We start from the raw sequence: 27,397 nt of genomic DNA, 5'->3' as shown, positions 1-27,397 counted from the left end.
CTGATCTAGAATGCAGTGTCATTTCTTGTTACAATCATTATAACATCACTATTCTGTGAGCTGTACTGGCGTCTGAGCTATAGTGGACTTCTGAGTATGATTTGGTGTGTTAGGTTTCATCAATAAAGCCCTACATGACATAGGGCCAGACTATTTGCAGGACCGCCTATGTCTTATCATCTCTGCTCTCTCCATCATATCTGCTCTGGATCCCTTCTGTTAAAAATGTCATTTGGTAGACCCTGGAATCATGCCTTTTCGGCAGCAGTCCCTGCCTTATATAACAGGGATTAAGATGCCCCAACTCAGTTAGTCTTTTCTTAAGGCATTCAAGACCTGGCTATTCTCCCAGGCATATGGTTAGATAGCTCTATTGGTTGATGTTGCTTAATGTTGTTGTTTATGCGTTGGATTGTGTTTGTGGCTTCATCAGTTAAGGTTTTTGTTAAATTGTTTTTCACCCCTGTGTACCATTCAGTGTCACTTTTGTGTGATAGGTGAACTTATACATTGTTTAAATAAATAAATATTGCTTATTTATTATTTTAACTTGCATGTTTATGGTTGCCTTTGGGTTTTTGTTTTTGGTCTAAAATATATAATTTAACAGAAAACATAGACATAAAAAGCCATACATATGCAGCTGTTACATGCCATAGCTTTTCCAGATGTCTATTAAGCCACCAGAAACTAGGTAGAGTACAGTTGTGCATTTTTAGAAAAACAATGCATACCTTCCAGTCATTTCTGTTTAATATGAGGAACAATCTTTTATAGGAAAGTTGGAATCCAATTACATCTGAGGTCCCAAATTGGGCTATAACCTGATTAAAGACTACTTTTTCTGCTGGTATGATGATGATGATGACCTTTATTAGAACCATTTCCAATCTCTATATTTTCCAAGACTTCTCAGCCACAAGGCTTTTGTTGATAACTCAGGAGCTGGAGCATCTGAGAAGCAGTCTGGTTAGGAAAATTTGCCTTATTTGGTTAGACTAACTTAAAGAACAAGAATCTAGCATGTTTCCCCAAAAATACGACCTATTATTATTATTGTTGTTGTTGTTGTTGCCTCCAAAAGAGGCACCAGGGGTGTCTTTTCCACGGACTCACTTTGCGGCGGTGGTGACGCTGACAGCCCCGGCCAGGTGGCCCACTTCTTCTGCAGCTGAAGGAAATGTCTCTGCAGCTGAGAATGGAGCTCCGGCCTACATTTCGCCCTCAGAGGTCTTTCAGAAAGGCCTTTGCAGCCAAGAACTGAGCTACCGATTGAATCTGTAGCTCAGTTCTCGGCTGCAGAAGGCTTTGTGGAAGGCCTCTGAGGGCGAAATGCAGGCCGGAGCTCCATTCTCAGCTGCAAAGACATTTCCTTTGGCTGCAGAAGAAGTAAGCCAATGAGGCAATTCATGGGAGGCCTGGCTGTAACGGTAAGTGGGTGCAGGGCATGTGGGGCAGCTTCACCCCCCCACACTAGCTTGATTTTAGGCATGTGCCTCGACTCAAAACTAAGGCTTATTTTTGGGGTAGGGCTTATATTAGGCCCACCCCCAAAAATCAAGGTAGGGCTTATTTTCAGGGTAGGTCTTACTTTCGGAGAAACATGGTAGTTGCTATTTCTGTATATGGTGTAAGACACAAGTGATGGACAGGAATAAGGAGTATTCTTATTGTACCTATTCATCTAGTTTAACCAAATTTAGGACAAGCCTGATTGGTCCTTGTAATTATTCAAACACATAGGATCAGTCTCATACCAGTATAACCAGATGCTATGCATTTTATGAATTGGAATCCTCTGTACAAATAAAAATATAAGAAAAGCTGTTTTGTGGATTCTGTAAGGTAATACTGTTTCTTTTGAAGGTCATTGTTTGGGGAGCTAGGCTGAGTTTTGTTTGTTTCCTCATCCCTGCCACCGTTGATCTTCTATTATGGAAGTCCCACGTGTAGTATAGGAACTCCATTTCTCTTTAAAATAGGACTGAAAAAATCCTTGGCCTGTCTGCCAACTCCTTCCAATGGCTCTTTTATGGCCCGCGGTGATCCTACTCCAACACCACCAATGTAACTTCACTGAGTTTCGCTGCAAATGGAATATGTCATTTTCTACCACTGCCATTTTGAAAATAAACCCTAAAGTGGGTTTGTTAAACTTCTGGTAAACTTTACACATTATTTTATAATGCTAAAATATTAGATTGGACCCAAATGGAGAAAGCTGATTCATAGCAATAAGTTTAAGAATTCTAGTGCTATTAATTAATGACAGTAATCCAAAGATCCAGTTTCTTTCTCTTTTCCAGGCTGGGAAATATCACAGTTGTGGTGCCCCATCCATCAAAGATAATTGCTCATGTTTTGTTTGATTGTCAACTGTATGTCCCTGTTAGGTTTAGGTATTAAAATCCCTACTTGAAAGAACAGCCCACTGGAACCTGAACCACAGTTTGTCTTATTTCATTCTGGATTCTAAAGTATACATTGTAAGCAGAACTGCTGTGTTTATAAACAAAGCATTCAGCTAAGAATTCGTTATATTGAACAGATCAAGGTATCATATAAAGAAACATTGGGTCTTTGTATTTAGCACATGTAATATATTATTGTATTTTTTTTACCTATTATACCCTGGAAATAGATTTTGTATTTTACAATCAATCAGTAAACTATCTACCCATGGCAATACTGTGAGGATATTTTTTTAAAAAAACCATATAATCTGGAAAAATATGGTCCCCGTACCAATTTATTTTATTATCTCAATTGCTAATTATTGCACAATTGGATCATCAACATAACAAGGTACATTATGCTTCATAGCAGTTTTATTTTTTTTTCCATTTCTGTTAATTATACCCAATTGTTTAAAGTATATTTGTATCTTCTTGTTCTTCTAACTGAATTTCCCATATGATTAAAAGCTTTCAAATAGATTTTTCTTTGTAAGACATTTACAATAAAATTTCTCTGTAAGATGTGAAATAAAAAAATATCCACAAGTCTCCATTCACATTTCATATGTCCTGGGACATATATATTAATCATTGGCACCGGTAATGTCTTTATTTGCAATTATTTTTCTGTGTGTGCTTTTAGGTAGCTTATTTCATTTCTAATATTTAGCTTACTTGCTATCTCAGTCCTCCATGGTTTAAGGGATGGAGTCTTTTGTTGTTATCATTTCCTTTCTTGCCAGATAAAAATTATATGAATTAATTATTGTGAAAGGCTTAGAAAACAAGAATTCTGCATAATCTCCCAAACATTTTATGGTAGTTTCTATTTTTGTTTGGTACCTATAGGATTTTTGTTTTCATCGAAAAAGTCACCTTGAAATATCTGTTGTTAAATCACACAAACAAAATTCAAACAGCAGGATTCCCCCCCCCCAAATTTAAATATGCAAGTTAGGGTGACAGATTGGTGATCTTAGCAAAATAATAAAGAGCATTTTTGCTGGAAATAAAAATAGCAGACATCACACTCATCCAGTATTAACACAGCTGAAAACAACAATTAACATTTTGTGCTAGGAACATAAAAACAATACCTTATTAAGTCTAATCAAAATTCACACTGGTATGCAAGATTTTTTGGTTATATTCAGCTCTTCTGCTAGAATATTAAACAGTCTGAATATTAAGGAATACACTATGTTTGTGATGTCTATCCTCTTAAGAAAGAAGAAATGCAGTTTGGAAAAGAAAAGAGGACAAGCAAAAATTGGGAGGGGCTGAGGAAAGACAGTGAGTTTGCAGAGCTGGTCAAATGCAACTAAAGAGGGTTGTTTGGCTAATTAAGATAAGCTTTTATCTGACTGAATTGAGTATATTGCTTACTTGCTGGGCAGATGGTATAGGAGAGAGGAACTTACAGCTTTAGCTGACTCACTGACCAAGTGATTAGTTAGTGCAGAGGTCACCAACCTTTCTTGGTTGGCGGACCGGAAGAAAAGGGAGGGGAAAGCATTTTACACATGTGCACATGCATCTGTGTGCATGGGGCTGCGAGTATGCGCGTGATGCAAACAGGGCAGGGCTAGCACTTTACATGATACTCACTAGCCCTGCCCCGTTCTTGTGCAGCGAGGCACAGCGGCATCCCATTTTTCCACCCTGAAGCATGACGTCAGCCCCTTTTCGTTCACCAAGGCACAGCAGCATCCCAACAGCATTGGCCCACTTTCGCACAGCGCTGCAGCACAGTGTCCTGTTTTTGCTCCCTACGGCATGGCAGCATCTCATTTTCATGCCCCACGGTGCGGCGGTATCCCGTTTTCATGCCCCATGGTGTTTTCACACCCCATGGCAGAGCGGCATCCCATTTTTGCGTCCCGGGACATGGCGTCGGCCCCTTTTCGCACCAAATCAATGAAGATCCCACATGCAGATTTGGTGTACAATTTGAGTGTCCTCCTGGACTCTCAACTCCTACTCAAAGAGCAAGTGACAACTGTGACTAGGGGATACTGCACAGATTCTGTTGAGAAGCACCCAGCCTGGTAGGGAGGAGAGGTCAAGCATAGAACTAACCTGGAGTCACTGTGTAACCACAAAAGGACAAGAGCTGTTGCCCCCAAAGTTCCCTGGAGCTTGTCTAATTGTTCTCAATAGTAGGCTTCCAGACTGGAAGATTCCTGTATTATAGACAGAACTTAATAAAGTAGCTAACTTAAACTCTGTAAATGTGAGTTTGATTGTTCGCACCTGACAGGTTCATCTTTTGAACCAATTGTGCCCATTTTTGGACCAGAAGAACTTGCTTATTCATGGCTTAGTTATCACCTGTTTGGATTAATGTAATGTGTTTTATATGGGCTGCTCTTAGGATTTGGAACCTGCAGCTGATCTAGAATGCAGTGGCATTGACAGTTTTTTGCAGTTGCAGCAGCATTCTGTTTTTGCACTGCATGGCACGGCATCTTGTTTTTGTGCCCCGCGGCCGCAGCGCTACAAATTATGTTGCTAAGTGAGACATTTATTAAGTGAGTTTTGCCCCATTTTATGACATTTCTAGCCACATTTGTTAAGTGAATCATTGGAGTTGTTAAATTAGTAACATGGTTGTTAATTGAATCTGTCTTTCCCACTGACTTTGCTTGTCAGAAGGTCGCAAAAGATGATCAGATGACCCCGGAACACTGCAAGCATTATAAATATGAACTAGTTGTCAAGCATCCAAATGTAAATCACATGACCACGGGGATGCTGCAATAGTCATAAGTGTAAAAAATAGTCATGTCACTTTTTTCAGTGTCGTTGTAACTTCAAATAGTCACTAAATGAACTGTTGCAAGTTGAGGACTACCTGTACTGATTTTCCTCTTTAGAGACTAGGCATCAAGGCAAGTTTTGTGATTATGTGAGGAAGCCAGAAAAAGAAAATCAAACAATAACTAAACTGAAACTGGAAAACCAGGAAGAAAGAATGTTTCTGGTTTATTGTATAGAGTGTCAGATGAGTATCTGACAGCTGCTGGACATAAGTTGTGGGTTTATTCTCAGAGCTGCTGGCTCAGGGAACAAATCTATTCCCTTGAAAATAAGGCAGCCAAGCTAGACATTCTTGGAGAGGAGATATTTCAGAGTGTGAACATTTTGCTCCAAGCACAGAATAACACTCTCTTGTTGTCAAACAGAACAAGGGCCTTGGAGAGGAAGAATCATTTTGAGGAAGAGGGACATGTTTCTTTAGGTGGAACAAATAGTTGGATGACGAGCTAACATCATCTTATACTAAGGGTATCCTCCAAGGAAGGTTTTAGTGTGTGTAATGAAATCATTAGAAACACAGAGAGGTTAAGTTCTAATGTAGATCATGTGGTGATTAGTTTGCCTGTGTAAAGGTTGTGGATACCATATATTAGTAAGACATACTGGCGGTTAATGCTGAAGAGAAGGTAGTGGACATGGTCCACTTCTCATCAATGATTTGAGAAAGTCATAATATCAAAAAGGGGGCAAGGCAACTTTTAAAATGATCCTGAGGAAAAGCTGGTAGGGGCTGGATACCATCTTACCTAGAAGGTATATTATACATGCTTCAGGAACCTCTATAAAGAATAGGACCAATATTGGTATGGGCTAATGTAAAGTTCATGCCAAAACATATGGAGAATATAGTATAAGTCTGTCATCCCAAGGTAGAAAACTTAGAGCACATTTTTGCATGTGAAAAACTATATTGTTTACTAGAGAAATCTAGTGGAAGGGAGTTAATCAATGGTAAACAGTCATCCTTTAACACAAAGTTTTTAGAATGGATAAAGGTACATCAATGGAAATGTTGCTCTTTATATCAAGTATCAGAATAATATATTCTTTATTTCATTATAATGTAATGCAAGAAGACTGTATTATTCTAATCTACAGGATTATTAGTTGGTTGATATGTGGTTACAGAGATAAGGAAGATCTGGGAAGTGCTATTGCCCACTTGAACTGAGGATATTTTAAGGCAAAAAAGTGGTTTGGGATATGCACAGGAGAGCATGAAGCAACTGTTGGCAATGCCTTAATCAAACATGGTTTTTTTCTTGAGATTGTGCAGCATTAAAACTAAAGCAATTGAGATAACAAGAGAAGATCTCTCGGTAACAAATCACCTGCCACCTGAGAATTCTTTAAGAACTCAAAAATCAAATTGTTGACTTCTTAGCAAAATTTTGTAATTAGTCCCTCAAATCAGACTCAGTGCCAGAGGGCTGGAAGTTAGCGGTATTTTAGAAATGGATGAAGAAAATTTATTAGCCAGAAAATTTAATTTTAAAGGCATGCTGGTTGGAATAATAATTAAATAAAAATAACTAAGCATAGAAAGGAACAAGACTCTTAAAACAAACTTAATCATTGTATATAAGGGTTGCTATCTGGTTAAAAAAATAAAAATGAAGAGAAGACATAGATTTTCACTAGATGAGAGTAAGAATTAAAGTCCCTTACGGAACCAATGTTTTTATATTTGTTCATAGATTATCTTGATTTAGGAATAACACTGAGGTAGCCAAGTTTGCAGATGGTACCTAACTATTCAGGGTAATTTAAAAAAATCAAAAGATTTCAAGTTACACTGAATAAATAATCAAATGGCAAATATAGTTCAGTTTTAAGTAAGTGTAAAGTCTATATATTTTCATTTAGGGTATTGTATTCTGTTGTCATATTTAGAAAGGTATGATAAAGTTGTAAAAAGTAGAAACAACAATAATCAGAATGATCATGAAGATCAAACACTTTCCAAACAGATAGAATGTTTGGGACTGTTTAACTTAGAAAAATGTGTTTGAAGGTAGATATATATATGAGTCCTTTGGGATTGGGCGGCATATAAATGTGTTTGAAGGTAGATATATATATGAGTCTTTTGGGATTGGGCGGCATATAAATAAAATTAAATACAAATACAATACAAACATCACAAGAAGTCCCTGACTTACAACTGTAATGGGGATTAAGATTTCCATACGTTGCCCTTGTTATAACCAATTCCTTTTTTAACAGGTATGCTATTCTTCTCTGCTACATGCAGTATAAATCCTTTAAAAAATTTTTTTCTATTTTAATTGCTCCATTTGCCTTAAATATGAACTTTTACATTTTAAAATTAGTTTGTATTATTTTTAATGATTAACTATTGATTTTGTACTTAGTTATTCTGGGGATTCACAGACAAGGTCACATTCTGAGGACTTCTGCCAGGTTCAGTTACTGCCAGAAGCAATATAATCCATCCATCCCTCCTTCCTTCCTTCCTTCCTTCCTTCCTTCCTTCCTTCCTTCCTTCCTTCCTTCCTTCCTTCCTTCCTTCCTTCCTTCCTTCCTTCCTTCCTTCCACTATGTATTTGTTTAGTGCAATACCTTTAGGATTCTTTATCAGTTGAAATAATGCAACTTTACTAATCGATGCCAGTAAAGAAGGATCTGGATCATTGTCACCTCTCCACCTCCTATTTCTAACATATTGGTTGTACAAGGAAATTATCAAAAGCCTAAACATAATCCTTAACTGCTTTCCATCTTCAAAGACAGGAATAGAGGGCTTGCTCTCTAATGCTTATGCTTTCCATTTCACTGGTTTTTTACTTTGTTTCTCCTGACCTTTTGTCTTCAAATGGAACGTTTTTGTTTTTGTTTTCCTAATCTCCCCAGTGAGAGTATATAACATTTTCAGCTAAATGGCATTCTCTTTTCTACAGTCTTGGGGAAATGCTTTAATGACAAAAAGATCAATTCATATCTATTGGCAGCTGAAATCTTCCCCTTTTCTAAGCCATAGAGACACATTTGGTCACTCTTAAAGTTGGTTTACTTTATATCTCTTAAATTCCTCAAGATCTTCACAGCTGCTTTTATAGAATTGTAAAGTAAGTCTTGTTATTATCATTTCTATTTATATTTCCCTCTTCCAGGGACATCCAAGGCAGCTAACAACAATAAGTAAAAGAAAATTGGTACCTACTCTGTACTTACACTCCCACTGTGATTTGGAGAGCTCAATCCTCTTGGCCTTCTTGTTGGCCAGGAGACCTGACTCATCCCCTCCACCATCACAACCACCCCAGCACTAGAGACCAATATTTATACTGTTATAAACTAGTTGTGTGATACTTTGGTTTTTGAACTGGGTTTTTTTAAATTGTATTTTCTATTTAGTTGATAAGTTTTTTTGTTATGTTCTTGAATTCCATTCAATTACAGAAAAGAGGCTTCAGTTTAACCCTAAATGTATGTAATTCCACAAGTGCATCCAAAATATGTTGGAACTTTGGATCATGACCTATGGCCTTGAATGTTCTTTCTACAGTTAATGGATAGTGGATATTCACTACAATAGTAAACAAGTTGTCTAAGTTTGATTTTTTTTTTAGTTCATCTGAGAGAAGCAATACATTATTACATCATTTCAGGAGTGAAGCTCAAATGCACTCATTAAGCCTGCAGCTTTTATAGATATGCATTATTCAGTAATTCTGTTATTACTGTATATTTATAGGCGTATGCACCGCCTTGTAATCAATTCATGGTTATGCACAGATTATATGTCACATACTTTGAAAGCCCCCAAGCATGCATAGTAGCTCTGCTTATTTCCTTTTGACTGGTTAGAATTAAGTCATGTGTTGACAGCAGTGACAGGTAAATTAATTGTTTACCTGAAATAGTCATCTAAGTAGATTGTTTAATATGGCATTGCTCTGGCTCAAGTACTAAGCCAGGCAGTCAAATCATCAAGAGCCAAGATCTCACATCAAAGCAAAGTTAATCTCTATGTCAGTGCTCTTAATTCAGCCTCCACAAATGCTGCAATAATTAGTTCTTTGATGGAGATTCTTGGGGTTTTCCTATGTTTTTGTTTTTACTTTGTCTAAGTCAGTAGAAAATCATAAAGGGGCTCACAATTGTCTATCAACAGAAACAGCATTTCAAAATACAGACCAAAGAACAGGATCAAAGTTCTAGAGCGGAAAGAGGAGAAACTAGTGAAAAAAGACTGAGCTCAAAAAAGGAGTGGATCACCCAATACATCCCTATGATAAAAGCACTGGGAAATAGCTTGGAATATTGCCTACTCTGATGTTCCACCCCCCCCCTTTGTCCTCCATCCCGGTCATATGACCTACCCACAGAACTGTTTTTAGGTGGTTGGCAAGAATTCCGAAGCCATTCTTGGTGTGCTTTCTTTAACCTCTTTTCATTCTCTTTCCTATTGTGACTTTTTTTTTTCTGTTTTGAAAAAAAGAAAGCACTAAAGAGAGGCAAAACCACATAAACTTTTCCAGATTGGTTCCAGAAAGTAAAACTTGGCAATTTGAAGATGTGTGGACATAAGTTGCCAAGTTTGAAAATTACTGATTTAAATTAATAAAACAATTATGTAATGATTCTCTGTATTCCAACATCCCAGGAGAACATAGACAATTGGCTTGGATATCAACTAAGAGATGATTTTGCAACATAATCATTTTGATCTTGTGGATAATTAAAAAAATCCATTGTCTCTCTTTCAAATGTAACATTTTCTAAGCACCCTATCATGGATGAAAAATTATACTTGGCAGGTACAGGTATTTAACTTTATAAATTATAAGTAAATGAGAGCACACAGCGATAATCAGAGGCTTGAGAGAAAGCTGACAAAATGCTAAAGGCTAAATGGCCCATCTGTTTTCTTTTAGCTTCTGCATTTTTTTATTCCTTCCCCCAAGTGGGAAGTCACAGAGATTGTAAATGGATAAGCACTTTTTGAAGTGACCATACATCCTTACTATATTTTTCACTTATGCTTAAAAATTGAATGTATAACCCCTGCAATACAAACCAGTGTAATTCAGATGGAGATTTAGTATTGCTCAATAAAAGTGTGATTCGTTTCTCATTTTTAAACAAAGAAGATAAATCAATATGTGTGAGATAAAAATTTAAAAATGTCATTACATATCCAATTTAATGTCCAAAATATTTGATCAAAGTTTCAATGATTTTGTGGAATGATTTTCTAATCAAATACAGTAATTTACAACCAACTAATGCTCAAAATTGAAGAGTTGCAACAGTAGCATAAATGTACCTTCTTAACTTTACTGCATTGGTGTTAACATATACAGCACAAAGCTTCTTAGCCTCTTCATTTAAAATATCATAGCATCAATTCCCAAATTATAGTACCAAAGTGTCTACTGGAAATAGAAAATCCTAAATAGATTATCGAAGAAAATTTAAATCCTACTCACAACACAATTAAAAAATACATCTGTGCAAATTGTTGGATAATTTTTACTTATTTTATAACATGTAACAAAGTCACTTTATAGGGAGGATGGGTAGACTTCCGGTTTGCATTGCAGCGGGATAGTACACAGGAAGGCAGGGCTCAGTCTTCCGCACCCAATTTCACCCTGCTGGGGGACCTAAAAAGGGCCTACAATTGCCCCAAAGAGGCGATGAAGAGGAGGGGTGCCTTGTTGATCATGGAGACGGCGGTCTTTCCGTTCGATCCAAAAAAAGCCCTCCAATCCAGCAGGGAAAAGAGCGACTACATTCCTGTGGCCGGCCATTAGCTGCTAACAATCGAAGAAGGAAAAAGCACCAATTAATACATTGTAAACAGCATGTTTGGAACTGGGTGAGAATATTGGTCCTTTCTTTACTATTTTACAACTGAATTTCCTGGGAAAGGCTCCCAAGAAGCTAAAAACCTCCGAATGTAAATGGAAGTGCCGTTTTAGTTTTATGGGGGACAGAAACATACAATACTGAAGTGGAAGTAACATAAAGGTACAGTTTTGATAAATTTGAGAACTGAGATAACTGTTAAGATTTTCTCTTTGAAAAAAAAAACCATTGAGGTGAAATATAAGAAATCAATCCTTTGTTTTAAGAGTGGAAAATAGACTTGGGATGACATCTAGTGGTGGATTTGCATATAGCACTATAATTTGCTCCCTGGCTGCTTGGTGATTCCTAACTCTGGAGAACAGCTGCCAATAAAGGAAAATATTTTGGCATACTTATCACCCTGACCTTCTTGCATTATAAATACCTACTGAGCTTGGACTTTTAACTTCAAGAGCTGGTGGGAGAGAAAGAAAAAAATGACCTTGGACTACACCTGGCTGGGAGAGACTTTTAAGCTGTTTTCAGAGAGGTTGAACATTTTGAACACTTCAAACATTGTGGATTACAACCTTGCCTGATTGACAATTTTTGGATACTTGAGACAAAGGATCACTATAAAATATTCAGGACTGAACCTAAACTTTTGAATCTATTGGATTATAAAGGATACATATAAAGACCAGATAACTAGAGGAAACTTTGATCTACTCTTACTGAGACTGGTAATACTAGAGAATCTCCAGGAATGATGCCTCAAGAAAACAAAACAAACACCTTTCAGAAAGAAATATATTCTATGCTACAATTAATTCACCAAACAATTGTTGAATGCAAAGAGAACATAAAAAGAAATCAGAATGAGATTAAAAACAATTTAGACAATATAAACAAGCAAATCTCCAAATTAAATCTACAGCTAGAAAGTTCCCAGATAATGACTACAAAATATGAACAAATAAACCAGAAATCAGAAGACAAAACAGAGGAAATGGATTTAGAGATGGCAGAGATAAAAGAAGGGAAATATAAATGACTATATACAAACCAAATACTGCAAGACTTAGCTATAACAATGAAAATGCAGTAGACCTTTTACCCCTTAGAGTAAAATATATCTGATGGCAAGGAAGATTTTAAAAAATGGAATATAGAGCTGTTAGGGGAAATGTCACAACTTAGAAGACGGAATGAAAAGAGAAATGGAGGGAGAAAGAAACTGTCTTGGAAAGCTACAAAAGAAAGAAAAAGGAAGGAAGGAAGGAAGGAAGGAAGGAAGGAAGGAAGGAAGGAAGGAAGGAAGGAAGGAAGGAAGGAAGGAAGGAAGGAAGGAGTCAGATTTAAAAAACAGAATATTTGACCTTTTAGAGTGGGCATTATATATTTAAGATTAAAAGAACGGATGACCCTTATAATGAAAAATATGATTTAGAACTAAGTTGGCATTTTTTTCGCTTTTTTGATATGGGAAATATGAAGATAAGAGAAGGATTGATTGATGGGAAATCAGACCTTAACAAGAGTATGAAAAACAGGATATTGATTAATGAATTGACATTATTGATTTATGAATTGATATTATTGTTATTTGTATGATATTAGTAAAATATGATGAAGATGTTTATATTTAACTCTGTATACATTAACAGTACTGCATATGCATCTTATTTTCTAAAAACGTGTTTGGACCTTGTGTATATAAAAGGAAGATAATCCTAAGTACAGTAGTTATTTCCAGATTTTTTTCATTATTAGCTTGAATGAATCAATATTTTTTCCAAGACTAATTTAATTTGTGAACTTAACAAATATAAACAAGCTTTCAAATATAGAATTTGTAAAATAAGAAGTTCAGATATTGCCAAAGAGGTAAAGTACAAGAATTATTATTATGGCTTTTGATTTTATGTTACATTGGTGATTAATAGTGGAAGCATTAATTAATTAAACTAGTATATTTTTATGGAGCTATATATATCTGTCAAGTAATCTATGTTACTCTTTCTAATTAGGGTTTAGTTCTTGTTTAATGACCATTCACAGTTATTATGATGATGAAAAAGTAACTTTCATCTACAACTTTCACAGGTCTGGAAAGCAAAAGAAAGCTGAAAATCATAAGCACAGTTGTAGTTTCATTTAACAACCACTCCACTTAATGACCAACTTGCCAGTTACCACTGTGGTTGCTAAACAAGGGCTAGCTGTAGAAGATATGGTTCCAACACAAAACTGATGATTGGAAAAACAAACCATTTAGTCATTGAATAATTCATTGCCCTTCCCATTCATTGTTCATCCACAAAACCAAATCTTGTCTCATACAGTACTAACAGTTATTGGGAGAATTATGAAGATAATTTTATTTTTGTTTGTTAACATTGGGTGATAATTTTATAAACAATAAATACTTATGCTGGGGTAACCACATTGAATTTCAAACAGAACAGCTTAAAGCTATTTGTGTTAAATGTCTTTATAGATTACTTTTGGGAAAAACCAACAATAACTATCCGGGGAATCGTGCCTCCTATATTTTCTTTCATATGTATAGCTTCATGAGGTTTTTGCTTCCCGTTTATGCAAGCAAACTTTTTAAAAGTTTGGTGACTTATTTAAAAAAATGCATGTTGACAAAAGGTACACATTTTTGTAAGTGTGCAAACCATGATTATTGCCTTCCAAATTCAAAATATAAAATGCAGGGGGTGGGGAGGAGATCAGATTTAAATTGCTTTGTGGGAACCAAATTTAGACTTATCTCAGATTTGTTTCAATGAGCCTGATAGAATTCAAGATTAACTAAAATTTCAATTCATATTTCTGTTTCAAGTTCAAAATTAAATTATAACTATAGGCAAGTATACTTAAAAATAAAGGAGTAAAAGATAAAAATATCTATAAATCTATATATCAAAACTGTAAGATATATGGTAATAAAATAAGAATTCTAGTAATTATTTTATGATACAAAGGTCATGATTTGCAATGTTCTATAAATCACATAGCAAAATTTGATCACATTATATACAGGTAGACCTCGATTTACGACCACAATTGAGCCCAAAATTTCTGTTGTTAAGTGAGTTTTGCCCCATTTTACGACTTTTCTTGCCACAGTTCATAGGTGAATCACTGTAGTTGATAAGTTAGTAACCTGGTTGTTAAGTGAATCTGCCTTCCCCATTGACTTTGATTGTCAGAAAGTCGCAAAAAGTGATCACATGACCCAGAGACGTAGCAAAGGTCATAAATATGAACCAGTGGCCAAGCATCTGAATTTGGATCACATGATCATGGGGATGGTACAAAGGTCATACATACAAAAAATGGTCATAAGTCACATTTTTCAGTGTTGTTGTAACTTGAGCAGTCACTAAAAGAATTGTTCTAAGTTGAGACTACCTGTAATTCATATCAGAAAAGCTATGTAAAAATCTTCTGTCGCAAAATAGGACAAAGTTAAGGGGCTAGAACCTTCCTTTGAAATGTTTCCAGGTTTATTACTGGAGCTTCTCCATCTCCATGTGGTGTAAACTTAACACTGCAGGTCAATGAGAAAAACACAGAAAAAAAACTATTTTTCCATTCTTTCCTGTTCTTTCATAGAAAAAAAATCATAGCGGTGAATCCTCCAAGATGATTCAAAATAATAATAAAAAAATTCAACTAGTATCTTCAGTATTCAAATTTGGGAGGGCATTAATCTTTAAAGAGGCAAACTGGATATTGTGAGAATTTTTTAAACCATATCCAAATAAAATGGATTTTTTTTTAAAAAAAAAAAACCTATTCTAATGTGTTGTACTGCGGCATATAGGGAAAGCAAAACGTGTATGATCTGCGAAGGGAGAGAGGCAATTCTTTCTGTATAAACGGAGGCTGAAGTCTTCACCATTCTTCTCTCCTTCCCTTTTCTTTCCAACAGACGGAACCCTCTTCACTTCCATCTCATTGCAGATGCCATTGCCAAACAGATCTTGGCAACCCTTTTCCAGACATGGATGGTCCCTGCAGTGCGCATAAACTTCTATGATGCTGATGAGTTGAAGGTAAAATATCCAAAAATTGCTTCATGTTGAGATTTCCTTGTGTAATTACATAACTCCTAGAAATGGGAAATAAATCCTTTTGGCTCAGATATATAACCTGAATTTGTCCAGCTATGATTGCCTGAAATTGCCTGGGTTAAGCAGTATCTGGTATTCCATGGTTTGCCTGCTGTATGCAACCAACTTCAAGTCTATGCCTACACTTTTTAACATTTACCAATTTAATTCCCAACTTAGATGTTTGGACAAAATTGTGCAGTTAGGGAATCTGTTCATTAAAAAACACATTGCATTTCTAAAACAATTCTGCCTGCAAAAAAAAAAAAAATGCATTACGAAGTGTCACTGTACCAGTGCATACCATAAATGCCTTCCATATACAATAAATCAGGATGTCAAACTCACCGCATAACATGATGTGTTGCGACGTATCAAGATTTTTCCCCCTTGCCGGAGCTGGGGTGGGTGCAGCTTCTGCATGACACATCCAGCCGGTGGGCCAGCAGTTTGACATCCCTGCAATAAACATTTTCCTAGCTAATTAAAACTAGCTAACCCCAGCCCTAACCCTACACTTGTAAAACAAAAAAAATGCATGATATATGATCAATAGGCCCACATACTCTGTGTGACAGATGAGAGGGAGGGGCAGACAGAGTGTTGAGTAGACCTAGGTTCAGATTCCCATTCAGAAATGAAGATTGCTGGATAAATTTGGACTAATAATTGGCTTTCAACCAAATCTGCATGGTTGATGTAAGGATAAAATAAGGGCAGTTTCAGGAATGTCATCATATGCTCTGGGGGGGCGGGTGATCTTTTGCAATGTATTATAAACTATTTTTTTTTCTAATAAGGTGCCTAACAAGGATATGGAAGATATAAGCATGTATTCTAGGTTACTTTTCATTGCTGATTTGTTTTTACATATTACCATACTTGTCTCGCTTTTCCATTAAAGGTATGCTTTAAAAAATCATTATTTGAAAGCAGCAAGTCCTTTTTATTTCTGGCAATCACAGATGTGTTTAGAATTACAACTTTAAATTAGATTGTGGCTATTTACAGGTGGATTGGAAGTACAAAAATAATGTCATCCTATGAAATTTTTGAAAATACGTTGACATCTGAAGGCTGTGATAGTAATTTTCATGGCATAACAAATCAATGTCTTGATTAAGATCCTGTAACAAGCTAAAAACATATTTAGCAAATTGCTGTACTAATTTCCAAGCCACTCCACACATTAGAAGGAAGTGAAAACAGAATGTAATTTGAGAAAGTGGCAAAATGAAGGATTATCTGTCAGAAAATACTCCCACCTTTTTAAAAAGGTACTTAAATTTCAGTTTAGCTTGTATATTAAGCAATAAGCAAATATTGACTTGATTCATCTTCCTACTGAAAACTACAGTTTGAAAAAAACTAGAACGTAATATGGAATTAATAGATCAAAATTATTTAAGATGGAATGGAATCCAAGCTAGCTATTGTGCTTAGAGTATTATTGCTTCTCTAAGAATCATATCTCCCAGAATTATTTTCTATCTAGGAAGTAAGATCAGCTCCTGCTCAAGTTCACATATATAATTAGAGAAGATTTTTGCAGACAGTTTTCTTGGCTTCAACATGTATAACACATTTTGCTTTCTTCCATATGTATTAGATTACAGTATCCATTATTTCCAAATGACATAATTCACCATGCTAATTCAGGTAGAGAAAAACTGTAATCCAAAGCATTTGAAGAATAGCCTATTAGAAGAGCATTGCCCTATTAATATCTTACCCAGAAAATGAATACAAAATCATGTTTATAAGAATTTGGAGGCTTAGACTAGATTCTTAGGTAAGCCATTTGATGCTTCATGCATGAAAAATAAAATAATAAAGAGGGCAAAATGTAGGATGTATATTTGCACACAATCATCAAGAATTAACACATAAGAGTTCTTGCTTGCTTTGGTTTTAGCACTAGTTGCAGTTACTGTGGACATTTTTATTCCCAAATAACTTCTGGACAATGGTCTGAATACAAATCATTTGAACCTTTGTTGAGAGAAGAAGCCCATGGAAAGTCACCTTCATCAGATAACTTGATAAATCTGTCTTGGCAATAATCATAGACTCCTCAGAATTTTAGATTCATAATTTACAAATATAAATTAATCTTGGGCTGCTTGGATTTCCAAATTGGTTATGGATCAATTGTTAAGAAATCATACCAATAACGTTTAATATAATTCATTTTAAACACTTTATATGCCTTTGATCCATAGTAAATGTCTAATATTATGGAACATATTTCACCTACTATAAAGATTTGAATCTTGCAAACTTTCTCTGTGGCCATCACTATTAGCAACATGATAATAAGCCTATCAGTGACTCTGTAAAAGTAAAAATCTTGTCTAATCAATGTGAACACCTGACTAAAAAAAAAATCGAGTAGTACATCAGTGATTTTTTTTAACCCCTAAGGTTTACCAGAGTTATTTTAAATAGTTGTAGATTGTTGTGAACTGTTGAAGATCCCTATCTGATTCAGTAGTGCAATAAATAAATAAAATATTATATTCCCCTCTTTTTAAACAGATTGTTATAGTTTCTTATCTGAAATTCAGTCATATAATTATCTCAATACAAACACTTGGATAGGCTTGGTGAACAATGAAAAGTTACTTTCCTTTTCAAAGATTTATAAAATTAAGTGGAGTATATTTGGAATTGCAGATTTTTTCTTAACATTTTTATTTATTGTGTTTTTCTTTCCCTTTTTTCTTTATGTGTGATGAATTGTTCACTTCAAATACATTATTTTTGAAAAAAATCTTAATGCCAGATTATTTTTTTCTCTTTAATACTTATAAATATTCTAAATCTTTGGTTTTAATCTTTTCTAGTTATATCTAAAATATTGTCTTTGATTTGTTTTTTGATCATTTAAGAAATTATTCAGTTTTGATCTTTGAAGAACTTTGTTGCTTGTTTTATTTATTAATTTATTATTGTCTCTTGTTTTGTTTAATACTTTATTTGCTCAGATTCATTTTGTATTCAAGTTGTTCTGTGCATAATGTTCCATTAGCCACATTCTTCCTACTTAAACTTGGTTGTCTTTTGTTTTACTTTTACTTCTTTGGCATCTGTACTGTAGGTACGTATACAAATGTTAAGTTCTTGTGATACTTTCATATAGAAGTAATTTTGTACTTGTTTATATGTAGTTTCTATTTGAGTTTAATGTGTTCCCTTTTCCTGGTCTCATCTTCCATCTGCAGAGTGTTTTTATTTGTGACTGAAAGGTCAGTGTCCTGTTCATTAACATTTGGGCAGGAGATGTCTTACCCTCAGCTAGAGACTTCATCTATTCAGGTACCTTATGGCCAGTTTCCATGATTAGTGCCTTAATGGGACTTTTCACATTGTGCCACAAAGCTTTTTCCATTCAAGCATAATTGGATTGTGTTAGAAACAGTGAGTTTTCTGCAGCTAATTAGTTACCACTTTTGGCAGTAGTACTCTTCTTATTCCAGAATGCAGAGAGTCCATTTGTTGTGTCAGGATCAAAATAACAGTCTAGAGAATCTTTCTATGATTTTTTTTCCATTTTTTTTGGGGGGGAAGACCCATTCCAAAATAATTACAATCGTTTCCTGAATAGTTCCCTCAGTAATGCCATTATTTATTCTCGTTTTACAACTAGTTAATCATCTTCATAATCGCTTTCCACCTCTTCTCTAGAGTTTGGAATTTCCTATTATTCCATTCTTATGATCTTGTCTGCATCTGCAGTCCAATATAAATATACTATAATTATCACCCAATGTGCATTCTACTTGGGTTTAATTTCAAATCTCTCCCCCTCTCTTTTTTTAATACTATTTTCAGGATCTCTTTCAGAATAGTATCATTAGTGATTTTCATGGACATTAAAAAAACTACATTAAGTAAAGTCCAAGAACTGCCAATAATCAGTTTTGGAGGACAAAGGATATTTTTACCTGAAGACTTTGCACCCCGTGGGAAAGCAGCTATGTACCTTAATAACCTCAAAATGTTAGCTCTTTTCTAGAGCTAAGCTAATTAATTTGTGGCTCGTAAAGGATGTATGTATGTATATATGTATGTATGTATGTATGTAGGTAAAGAAAGAAAGAAAGAAAGAAAGAAAGAAAGAAAGAAAGAAAGAAAGAAAGAAAGAAAGAAAGATAAATAAATAAATAAAGGGGGTTTTTTTTGCTTTGGTTTTCTTTTGAAATGTTATTTCCTCAATGGAGATTGTGAGTATTAAATACTTTTCAGGAACACCTACCTTATTATTTCTCTTACTTGGATTTGGGGCAAAAAAAGGTGACCTGATGTTTTTGCAACAAGTCTCCCTTATAGGGAACTACCGGTACTCATAATTCCTTTCCCATGAAGAAATGGGGATTTTAAAAAAATATCTTTTGCATGGAACTGTAATGAAGTAGACCTTGTAGGACTTACAGTAGTTTGGGATGGGCAGGATTAAATTATGAGAGTTTTGCTTGTTCTTGGCATTTTGATTACCAGAAATTAAGAAGTGTGGATCAGCTGCACATTCCTTCAAGGGATTGGAGTGTGATAAAAATATCCTAAGTTATTTTATTTTTGTTTTACTTTGCTTTGCTTTCCTGTCTAATGTTGTTTGCCAATAACTTTTCTGGACACTGCATCTGGAATACCTTGAATATTAATGAAACTGCATAGGAATCATAGAGAGATACATTTCTTCTATAAACTGTATTCACGTCTTTGTTTGATAGATTACTTGCCTATTTCTTAGCCTGAAATAATTTGTTTCATGACTTCCCTATTCAGATTAGTCTTTAGCAATTTACTTATTAGCAGTTCCATTGCATACAGTATACTCCCAAATTGCAGGATGAGGGGGTCATACAAATTATTTGTTTGTTTATTTATTTATTCAAACATGCCTAATACTGTCAAAATCAAGTTCTGCTTTCAGACAACCATAAATTTAAATAGATTCAGCTATAAGCATGACAAATACCAATATGAAAACCAAGAGCTGAACTGTGTAAATGGAGAATGTTCTATAAGTGAAAGTAATCGGAGTGCTTCAAATCAAATATAAACATTATTTCCAACTATAAATACAAGTAGGCTGCTTTACAGTAGATCTATAGTAGAACACAACCCATATGAAGATTTTTTTTTTAATTTGAAGAAGTAACCAATTTATAACATAAAGTCTCCTTTCTTTATAATCTCATATTTGGTAGCAAACTTCAAATTGCTTAACAGGACAATAGAAAACAGTCAAATTTCTACAAAGTGCTATGGTTAGTAAATGGTAGTTTTTAGAACAGAAATAAAAAAAAATGTGTTTCATTTGGTTTCTTTATGCCTGAAAGAAAGTAATATAGTAGAGGGTCATCTTTTATCTAGTTCATTGAAAGTAGCAAAAAGTATCTGTATGGTCTGGGATAGCTGACATCGATATGGATGTTGACCTATGGATTGCAGATAGTGCAAGATACTTCTGTTTCTATTTTATTTCTGGAACAGAAATGGGAGAGCTGCCCACAGGCTCCAGCAATCTGACTTTGTTTCAAGGGCCCAAGGAGGGAAAGTGACACCAATAAATTGTGAGTTCTAATTGGCTGCCGCACATCCTCCTGTTGTATCACCTTGAGCAGAGGAAGGCTTATCTGAATCACTTCAGTATAATTTTTTCACAGACTGCAGCATTCTCTTCCACACATCTGTCATGTCTGACCTCTAGGAATCACTTACACATTTCTCTTGGCTGCTGAGCCATTGCTGTTTACCACTTTACTTGGAAGGTACCAGTTAGAACACCTTAAAATAGGGGAGCACATAGTACACTATTTTTGTTCTGCCCCAATCAGTCAACCAAATCTGATGGTTAGCAATAAACATAAAATAAGCAACCATAATAAAAGTACTTTCACATCTGCATAATATAGCTACAAAATGTCTTCCCTGCCAGCATCTGCTAAGAGAAAATGTCTCCAGGATTTTCTAGAGTATCAAGGGCAAAAAGACCAGCTGTGGGACCCATGTTTCACAGCATTGTGGCAATCACAGCAAAACCTGCCTATTGCCACATGTTCCTTTCACCCTATTCAGTGGTGGGATTCAAATATATGAACAACCGGTTCTCTGTGTGGATGCCGCTTCCGGAATTCTGGGCCTGGGCAACAAAAAATTAGCTACCGGTTCTGCTGAAGTGGTGCGAACTGGCTGAATCCCACCACTAACCCTATTGCAGGACAGGATTTCACCATTCTTACAAGATGAGTTAAATTTGGTAAGGCAGTCCCTAATATTACCTGGCACTGTGCTATACAGAGCTTTATAAGTCTGCATCCCATTTGGTCATTATTTCAGAAATATTTCTTCACCTAAACAGAAAAACAGAATAACACTGCAAAAAAGCAGTATGACCGGGGCAATTTTCAACTTTCTGCCGGCTTCCTTACTAAGTTTGCTTGTGAGAATCTGGTAGAGAACATCAGAAATCTTCCCTTCTGGCGGGTAAAAGGCTGCTGCTAAATGGGAGAGGGATTGAGAGATTGTGAAACTGTCTGGAAAACTTTCACAGAACATTTAAAATGAAGATCACATGACCAGAGCAACAGCTGAGCAGTGCAGCAGTAGCTAGTAGGGCTGAAGCATTCATTTTTTCAGGATTCAGGGTCCTGAATTTTGGACACATTCTGTAAGCTAGCCCACTTTGAGGCACCTTCAAAACAATTCAAAAATTGTAATGCACAGTTTCGCCCAGTAAAAGATCGTGACAATGAGATTTGTATTAGTATTTAGGTAATGAATACTTTGAATTGGGCTTGACGGCTCACTGGCAACTAAAGCTGTGCCTTCAAAATAGGTGTTTTCCAGCTCGGTTGTATCTTTCAAGTCATCTTCAGAGGCTATTGCCCACATAAGCACATGGCAGTAGTCAAGATGCATGGTACATTCATATATTTGTAGGGCCGTAAGAGACCAGAGTAGCATTGAAGATGCGAATTAAGTAATTCCAAATAAATCCTCAATTTGTCATAACTAATTTGGATACAGACTACAGTATCTCCTAAACCAGGGGTGTCAAACTCACAATGCCATGTGACATCGCGACGTATTGTGACTTTTTTAAATTGCCGGCAATGGGATGGGTGTGGTTCCGGCATGACGCATCCGGCCCATGGGCCAGCAGTTTGACATCCCTGTCCTAAACACTGTAAACCCAGATAAGAGCCATATTATTAGAAGAGATGGCAAGTTGTTTAACTCATTACTAAATGTTCTACAAAACAAGGAGCAATCTGAGAACAGATAAAATACTCAGTATGAACAGTCAATCTTGTTTTTTTAAAAAACCAGGGTTTGCACCAATGTTTTTTACACCATCAAACCCTTTTACTTGTATAGTAGTCAAAGCAGGAGGTCTTTATTAGTCATGGTGTCAGATGAGAAATTATGAAACAGTCCTCAATTTATGATCATTTGTTCAGCAACTATTCAAAATTACACTGGTGCTGAAAAAATGAAGTTATGACTCATGCCTATAGCTATAGCTGTTGTAGTAGTCCTGTAGTCACATAATCAAAATCAAGGCACTTGGAGACCCACCCACACTTATAACCACAGGGGCACTACAATTCCTCACTGCCTGCCCCCACCATTTTGCCCATTTGGATGCCCTGCACCCTGTTTGGCTGCATGGTTCTGGAGTTGCTTACCACTACCCAGGGTGCCTCAGTGCCCCAGCAAGCGTCAGCATTCACTCATTTCCTGGCTGCCTTCTCTCCCAATTCCCTGTACCAAGCTTTCTCCTTTTGCACGCACCCATCAGAGCTGAAGCAGAAGCCCATGGCTCCATTTTCTGTCGTCTTTTTCAGAGTCAGCTTCTGTGGTGAACATTCCTGAGCCTTTTGTAAAGCTAAGGTGTCTTTTTGAAGACATTCAGAAGATAGCACACCAGTATGAGGACAGCGCAGCTTTACAAAAGGATATTCACCAGACAAGCTAGACCTGAAAAGGAAGACAGCATAGGGAGCCTTCTGCTTCAGCTCTGGTGAGTGGGTGCAAAAGAAGAAAGCTTAGGGTGGGAACTGGAAAGACAGGCAAGTGGAGAGGGAACAAATGCTGGTGTTGGCTAAGGGGTGAATTAATTCTGGCATTTGCTGGTGTAGCTGCATGGCAGGCAGCCCCAGTGCTATGAAGTTTTGGGGCTGCTTCTTGCTCCCACAAAGAAGGGTGTAGTTCTGAGGAAAAGGGCATAGATGGAGGGCAAGTGTGAGAAGTTGGAGGCAGTCTGTTACATTACTGAAACTTGGGGCTGGAAAAGTCCAAACATAGAATGGCTTGGATTGAGATACCTACTTTTTTAATGACCCACAATTCTCAGTTCACAACCACAACTCGGACAAGTGAGATTGCAGTTGCAGTTGCTGAGTTATGTGGACATGTGATGTCTCACTTTACAACCATATCACTTGACATTTGAAATTGCTTGCTTTTTTCTCTTCCTCCCAGTTGCACAGAAGAGAGATTGGAGAGGGAAGGATTTCAAGAAAGTATCTATTTGCATAGCATGCCCAAATTCCCCCCTCCCAGACTGTGATACAATCACATTGCCTTTGATGTATACACGAGAGTAAGCAGGCACTTCAGCATTCCAAAAGGCAGCGGGAATGGTTAGGAGGCAAAAAAAAAAAAAGCCCAAAGTGTGAAACTGGATAATCTTATGTCTTTCCACTTGGAAAGCACAATCATGGTCATGTAATGGTCCCAGTTAAGGTTATTAAACAAGATCTACTTGTATTTAAAAATAGTCAAAGTGAACTGTTTTATAATGACAAAATTATACTTTCCTCTTATTTAATGGGCCAGTTTAAAAAAAAATTAAATATGCTTGTTTTATAATAATTACTATTTTAAAACTTGCTTCTTTTTTTAAATACTGTTTCTAAATGCATGGCTGCTATATGATTGACTAGAATGCTACCTTGAAAATTGAAATAACACTATTGTGCAAGATAACCTTAATTTAAAGTATGGTCATATTTTAAAATAACAGTCCTCTTATCTAAGCTGGAGGCAGAAGTCAAATTTCCTATTCAGACTTGAAGTAGTGATGTGTAAAAGTCATTCTCATCCTTATGTGTAAATTGCATCAAGAAAAATTTAATGTGCTTTTCCAATATAAGCACTTACTTTTATTATACTTTTTTCCTATTCTATTTCAGAAATCAAGTTTCAATTTTAGATTACTTCTGTCAAGGGAATAATTCCTAACTGTAGAAATCAAGTAATACTTCTGTTTGATTTAGTAGCAGTATGGCAATCATATACATTTCTGAATTTTACTAAAATACAGATGAACTGCAGTAGAGTGTCCTACTGCAGTTCTGCATATAGACATTCTCCCAGAGATTTTGTTATCTCAATGTAATAGGATCAAATACATATATAATGTGAGGGGGGGGGTAAGTTAGTCTGAATTTGTTGGGGAGATTTAAAATGTTTCTAAAATGTATTTCATACCATTTATATTCTTTTATATAATTTTCAAGGGAATTTTCAAGGGATGTAATCCTCCGATATATTCTACTAATATTTGTATTATTTTACTAAGAGAAATAGCTGAACGATTCTTATTATTAGTTCTGAAAACCATCTGTCTGAACGCAATCATTAGTCAAACATGAAATAAACATTTAATTATGCAGCTACTGTTGATCAAAAGTGTCTGGACACTAACCACCTCTCTTTTTTCTAAATATATAACTTTCATTACTATTTAGTTTCTTTGTATAAACCAAACTTTGGTATGTATCATTAGAATGTACCATTTAATTTTTATTTGCAATTACCTATGCACTGTAAATTATTAAATTAAAACATACTTAAGGGTCACCCAAATACTGAATCTTACCTTGTATATCTAAAATTGCAGAAACTTCCTTTTCAGGTATGTGGGACTGCAATTCCCCGAACTCTCAGCTAGTGTGCATAAGACTAGTATAGATGAATGATTTTTCCTGTTTGAAAAATATCATCAAATGCAGCTTCCTGTTAACTCCTGAAAGTTGGAAAGTGATCTGCTGGAATTACTCATTTTCATCAAAGGGAAAACCAGATTTCTGTAATCTAGTCTATTTATCTAGTATAATTTTAATTTCTCAAATTCTTTGAAATTGGAAAAAGTGATGAAAAATAGTTTGCAGATGACAGCAGATGCTGTTCCCATGGTGACATAAACTCCACCCCTTTTCTACATGTGATATGACATCATAGAAATTCCCTAAAGAGCAAGTCCCTGCCATGTTGTTTTTGCCATTCTGGTGAAAGCAAGATCCTGTGAACTCCACTAGCAAATGCATTATTCAAGGTAATGATGAGAAGACCATCAGTAAGACTTGACCATGATCAATTAATGTTTTATGCATGTCTTTTCATTATCGTCTTCTCATAAAATGCATGTATCTTCATAGGAATGTTTCTATGGAATTAAAAATGTATTTTGGATATTACAACTTCTTTTAGAATTCGAGTATAATTATTGGGGTATAAAGAAAGGATAACTGATAATATCAGTTCACTTTATACAATTCTTTGAAAAATGGATTAGAATATAGAAGTAAACTAAAATTCTACTCCAGGGGTCTTCAAACTTGGCCCTTTTATGACTTGTGGACTTCAACTCCCAGAATTCCTCAGCCAGGCATGCTGGCTGAGGAATTCTGGGAGTTGAAGTCCACAAGTCATAAAAGGATCAAGTTTGAAGACGCCTGTTCTAATCCCTTCTTCTACCTCCTTTTCTAACAGGTAGAAAAAAATAATTTATAAAGGTTGTCTGGATATTCATTCTTACTCTAAAAAGAGCAGTAAATGTTTTGCTTGTTATATTTGTATCTCTTACTCCCAATGCAGCTATTCTAGTAGAAGTAATCTGACAGGAACATGAAGTTCAGAGAAGAACAACTAAAATGATCAAAGGCCTGGAGACTAAAACATATGAAGAACAGGTGCAGGACTTGAGTTTGACCAGTCTAAAGAAAAGAAGAAATAGGGGTGACATGATAGCAGTATTCCAGTTTTTGAGGGGCCCAATGTCCTTGGGTTCCCACAGCTAAGATATTATTGTTTTGACTAGCTGGACTCTCATCCCTATTCCCCCTCCCAGCATCAACTAATTCTAAAAGCAATAGAGAAAATGGCTGCATTTCCATCTGTTGTCAAAACAAGAACATCCAATTTTAGCAGCGTTGACAGCCTCAATATTTAACAATATCTTTACAGATCCCACTGTAAGAGGGGGTCAAATTATTCTCCAAAGCACCAGAGGGCAGGACAAGAAACAATGGTTGGAAACTGGCCAAAGGAAGAAGCAACCTGGAACTAAGGAGAAACTTCCTAACAGTAAGGACAATTAACCAGTGAAACAGCTTGCCTCCAGAAATTGTGGGCGCTCCATCACTGGAGGTTTTTAAGAAGAGACTAGACAGTTACTTGTCTGAAATGGTATAGGTTCTCCTGCTTGAGCAGGGGGCTGGACTAGAAGGTCCAAGATCCCTTCTAGCTCTATTTTAATTCAGAGTTTCCTGTCTATCAGTAGCCCTTCTGATAACCAAGTTACTGCTTCCTGGATGAGACATAATTTTAGAGGGTTTTCAAAGTTTTTATTTTGCTTTGGGTTTTTTTTTCAATATAAAGCCTAATTTTTGTAATTGTGATTATATCAGAAATGAAAGGGAAAATATTTGAAATAGTGTTGTGTTGGTCTTGAGCAGTATCTTTCAAATTTGGTAACTTTATGTTGTGTGGATTTCAACTCCCAAATTCCCCTGCCAGCATGTTGAAGTTTACACATCTTAAAGTTGCTAAGTTTGAAAAAAAATTGGTCTAGAGACTAAGGCAATTCACTGAATTTAACCCAATAGCTCATAGTTAGATGTTGCAGAGTAATTCAGAAGAGATGTTCATTGTACAGAGCAGATAGGTAAACGTGCTCTGTTTTGGCTATTCCACAAAGACCATTTTTTTTCTATTTTTTCAGATTGAAAAAAATATCATTGCAACAGATAGCAGAAAAACACCTTTGTAGGAAAAAGAGATAGATTCAATGACTGAAGATTTCTTTTCAAGTTAAAATATTTCTGGCAATGCAGCTATCATTGCTTTTTCCAGTCATAGCATATTGGGGAATGGAGA

General features: G+C 35.8%; 1 protein-coding gene across 2 annotated transcripts in view; it reads left to right on the top strand.

Moving 5' to 3' along the window:
• LARGE1 (LARGE xylosyl- and glucuronyltransferase 1) overlaps window positions 1-27,397 on the top strand; it is a 405,761-nt gene that overhangs the window by 219,764 nt on the left and 158,600 nt on the right. For both annotated transcript variants that reach the window (XM_039353059.1, XM_039353060.1), the window contains exon 5: window positions 15,043-15,166. In XM_039353059.1, coding sequence (XP_039208993.1) covers window positions 15,043-15,166 — 124 coding nt within the window. The remainder of the gene's footprint in view (window positions 1-15,042; window positions 15,167-27,397) is intronic.

This window comes from Crotalus tigris, unplaced genomic scaffold (assembly GCF_016545835.1).
Source record: "Crotalus tigris isolate CLP2741 ecotype Arizona unplaced genomic scaffold, ASM1654583v1 scf7180000018491.14276545383:2951260, whole genome shotgun sequence".
NCBI lineage: Eukaryota > Metazoa > Chordata > Lepidosauria > Squamata > Viperidae > Crotalus > Crotalus tigris.
Note: the sequence above shows the minus strand (reverse complement) of the source record. Positions and strands in the feature narration are given on the sequence as shown.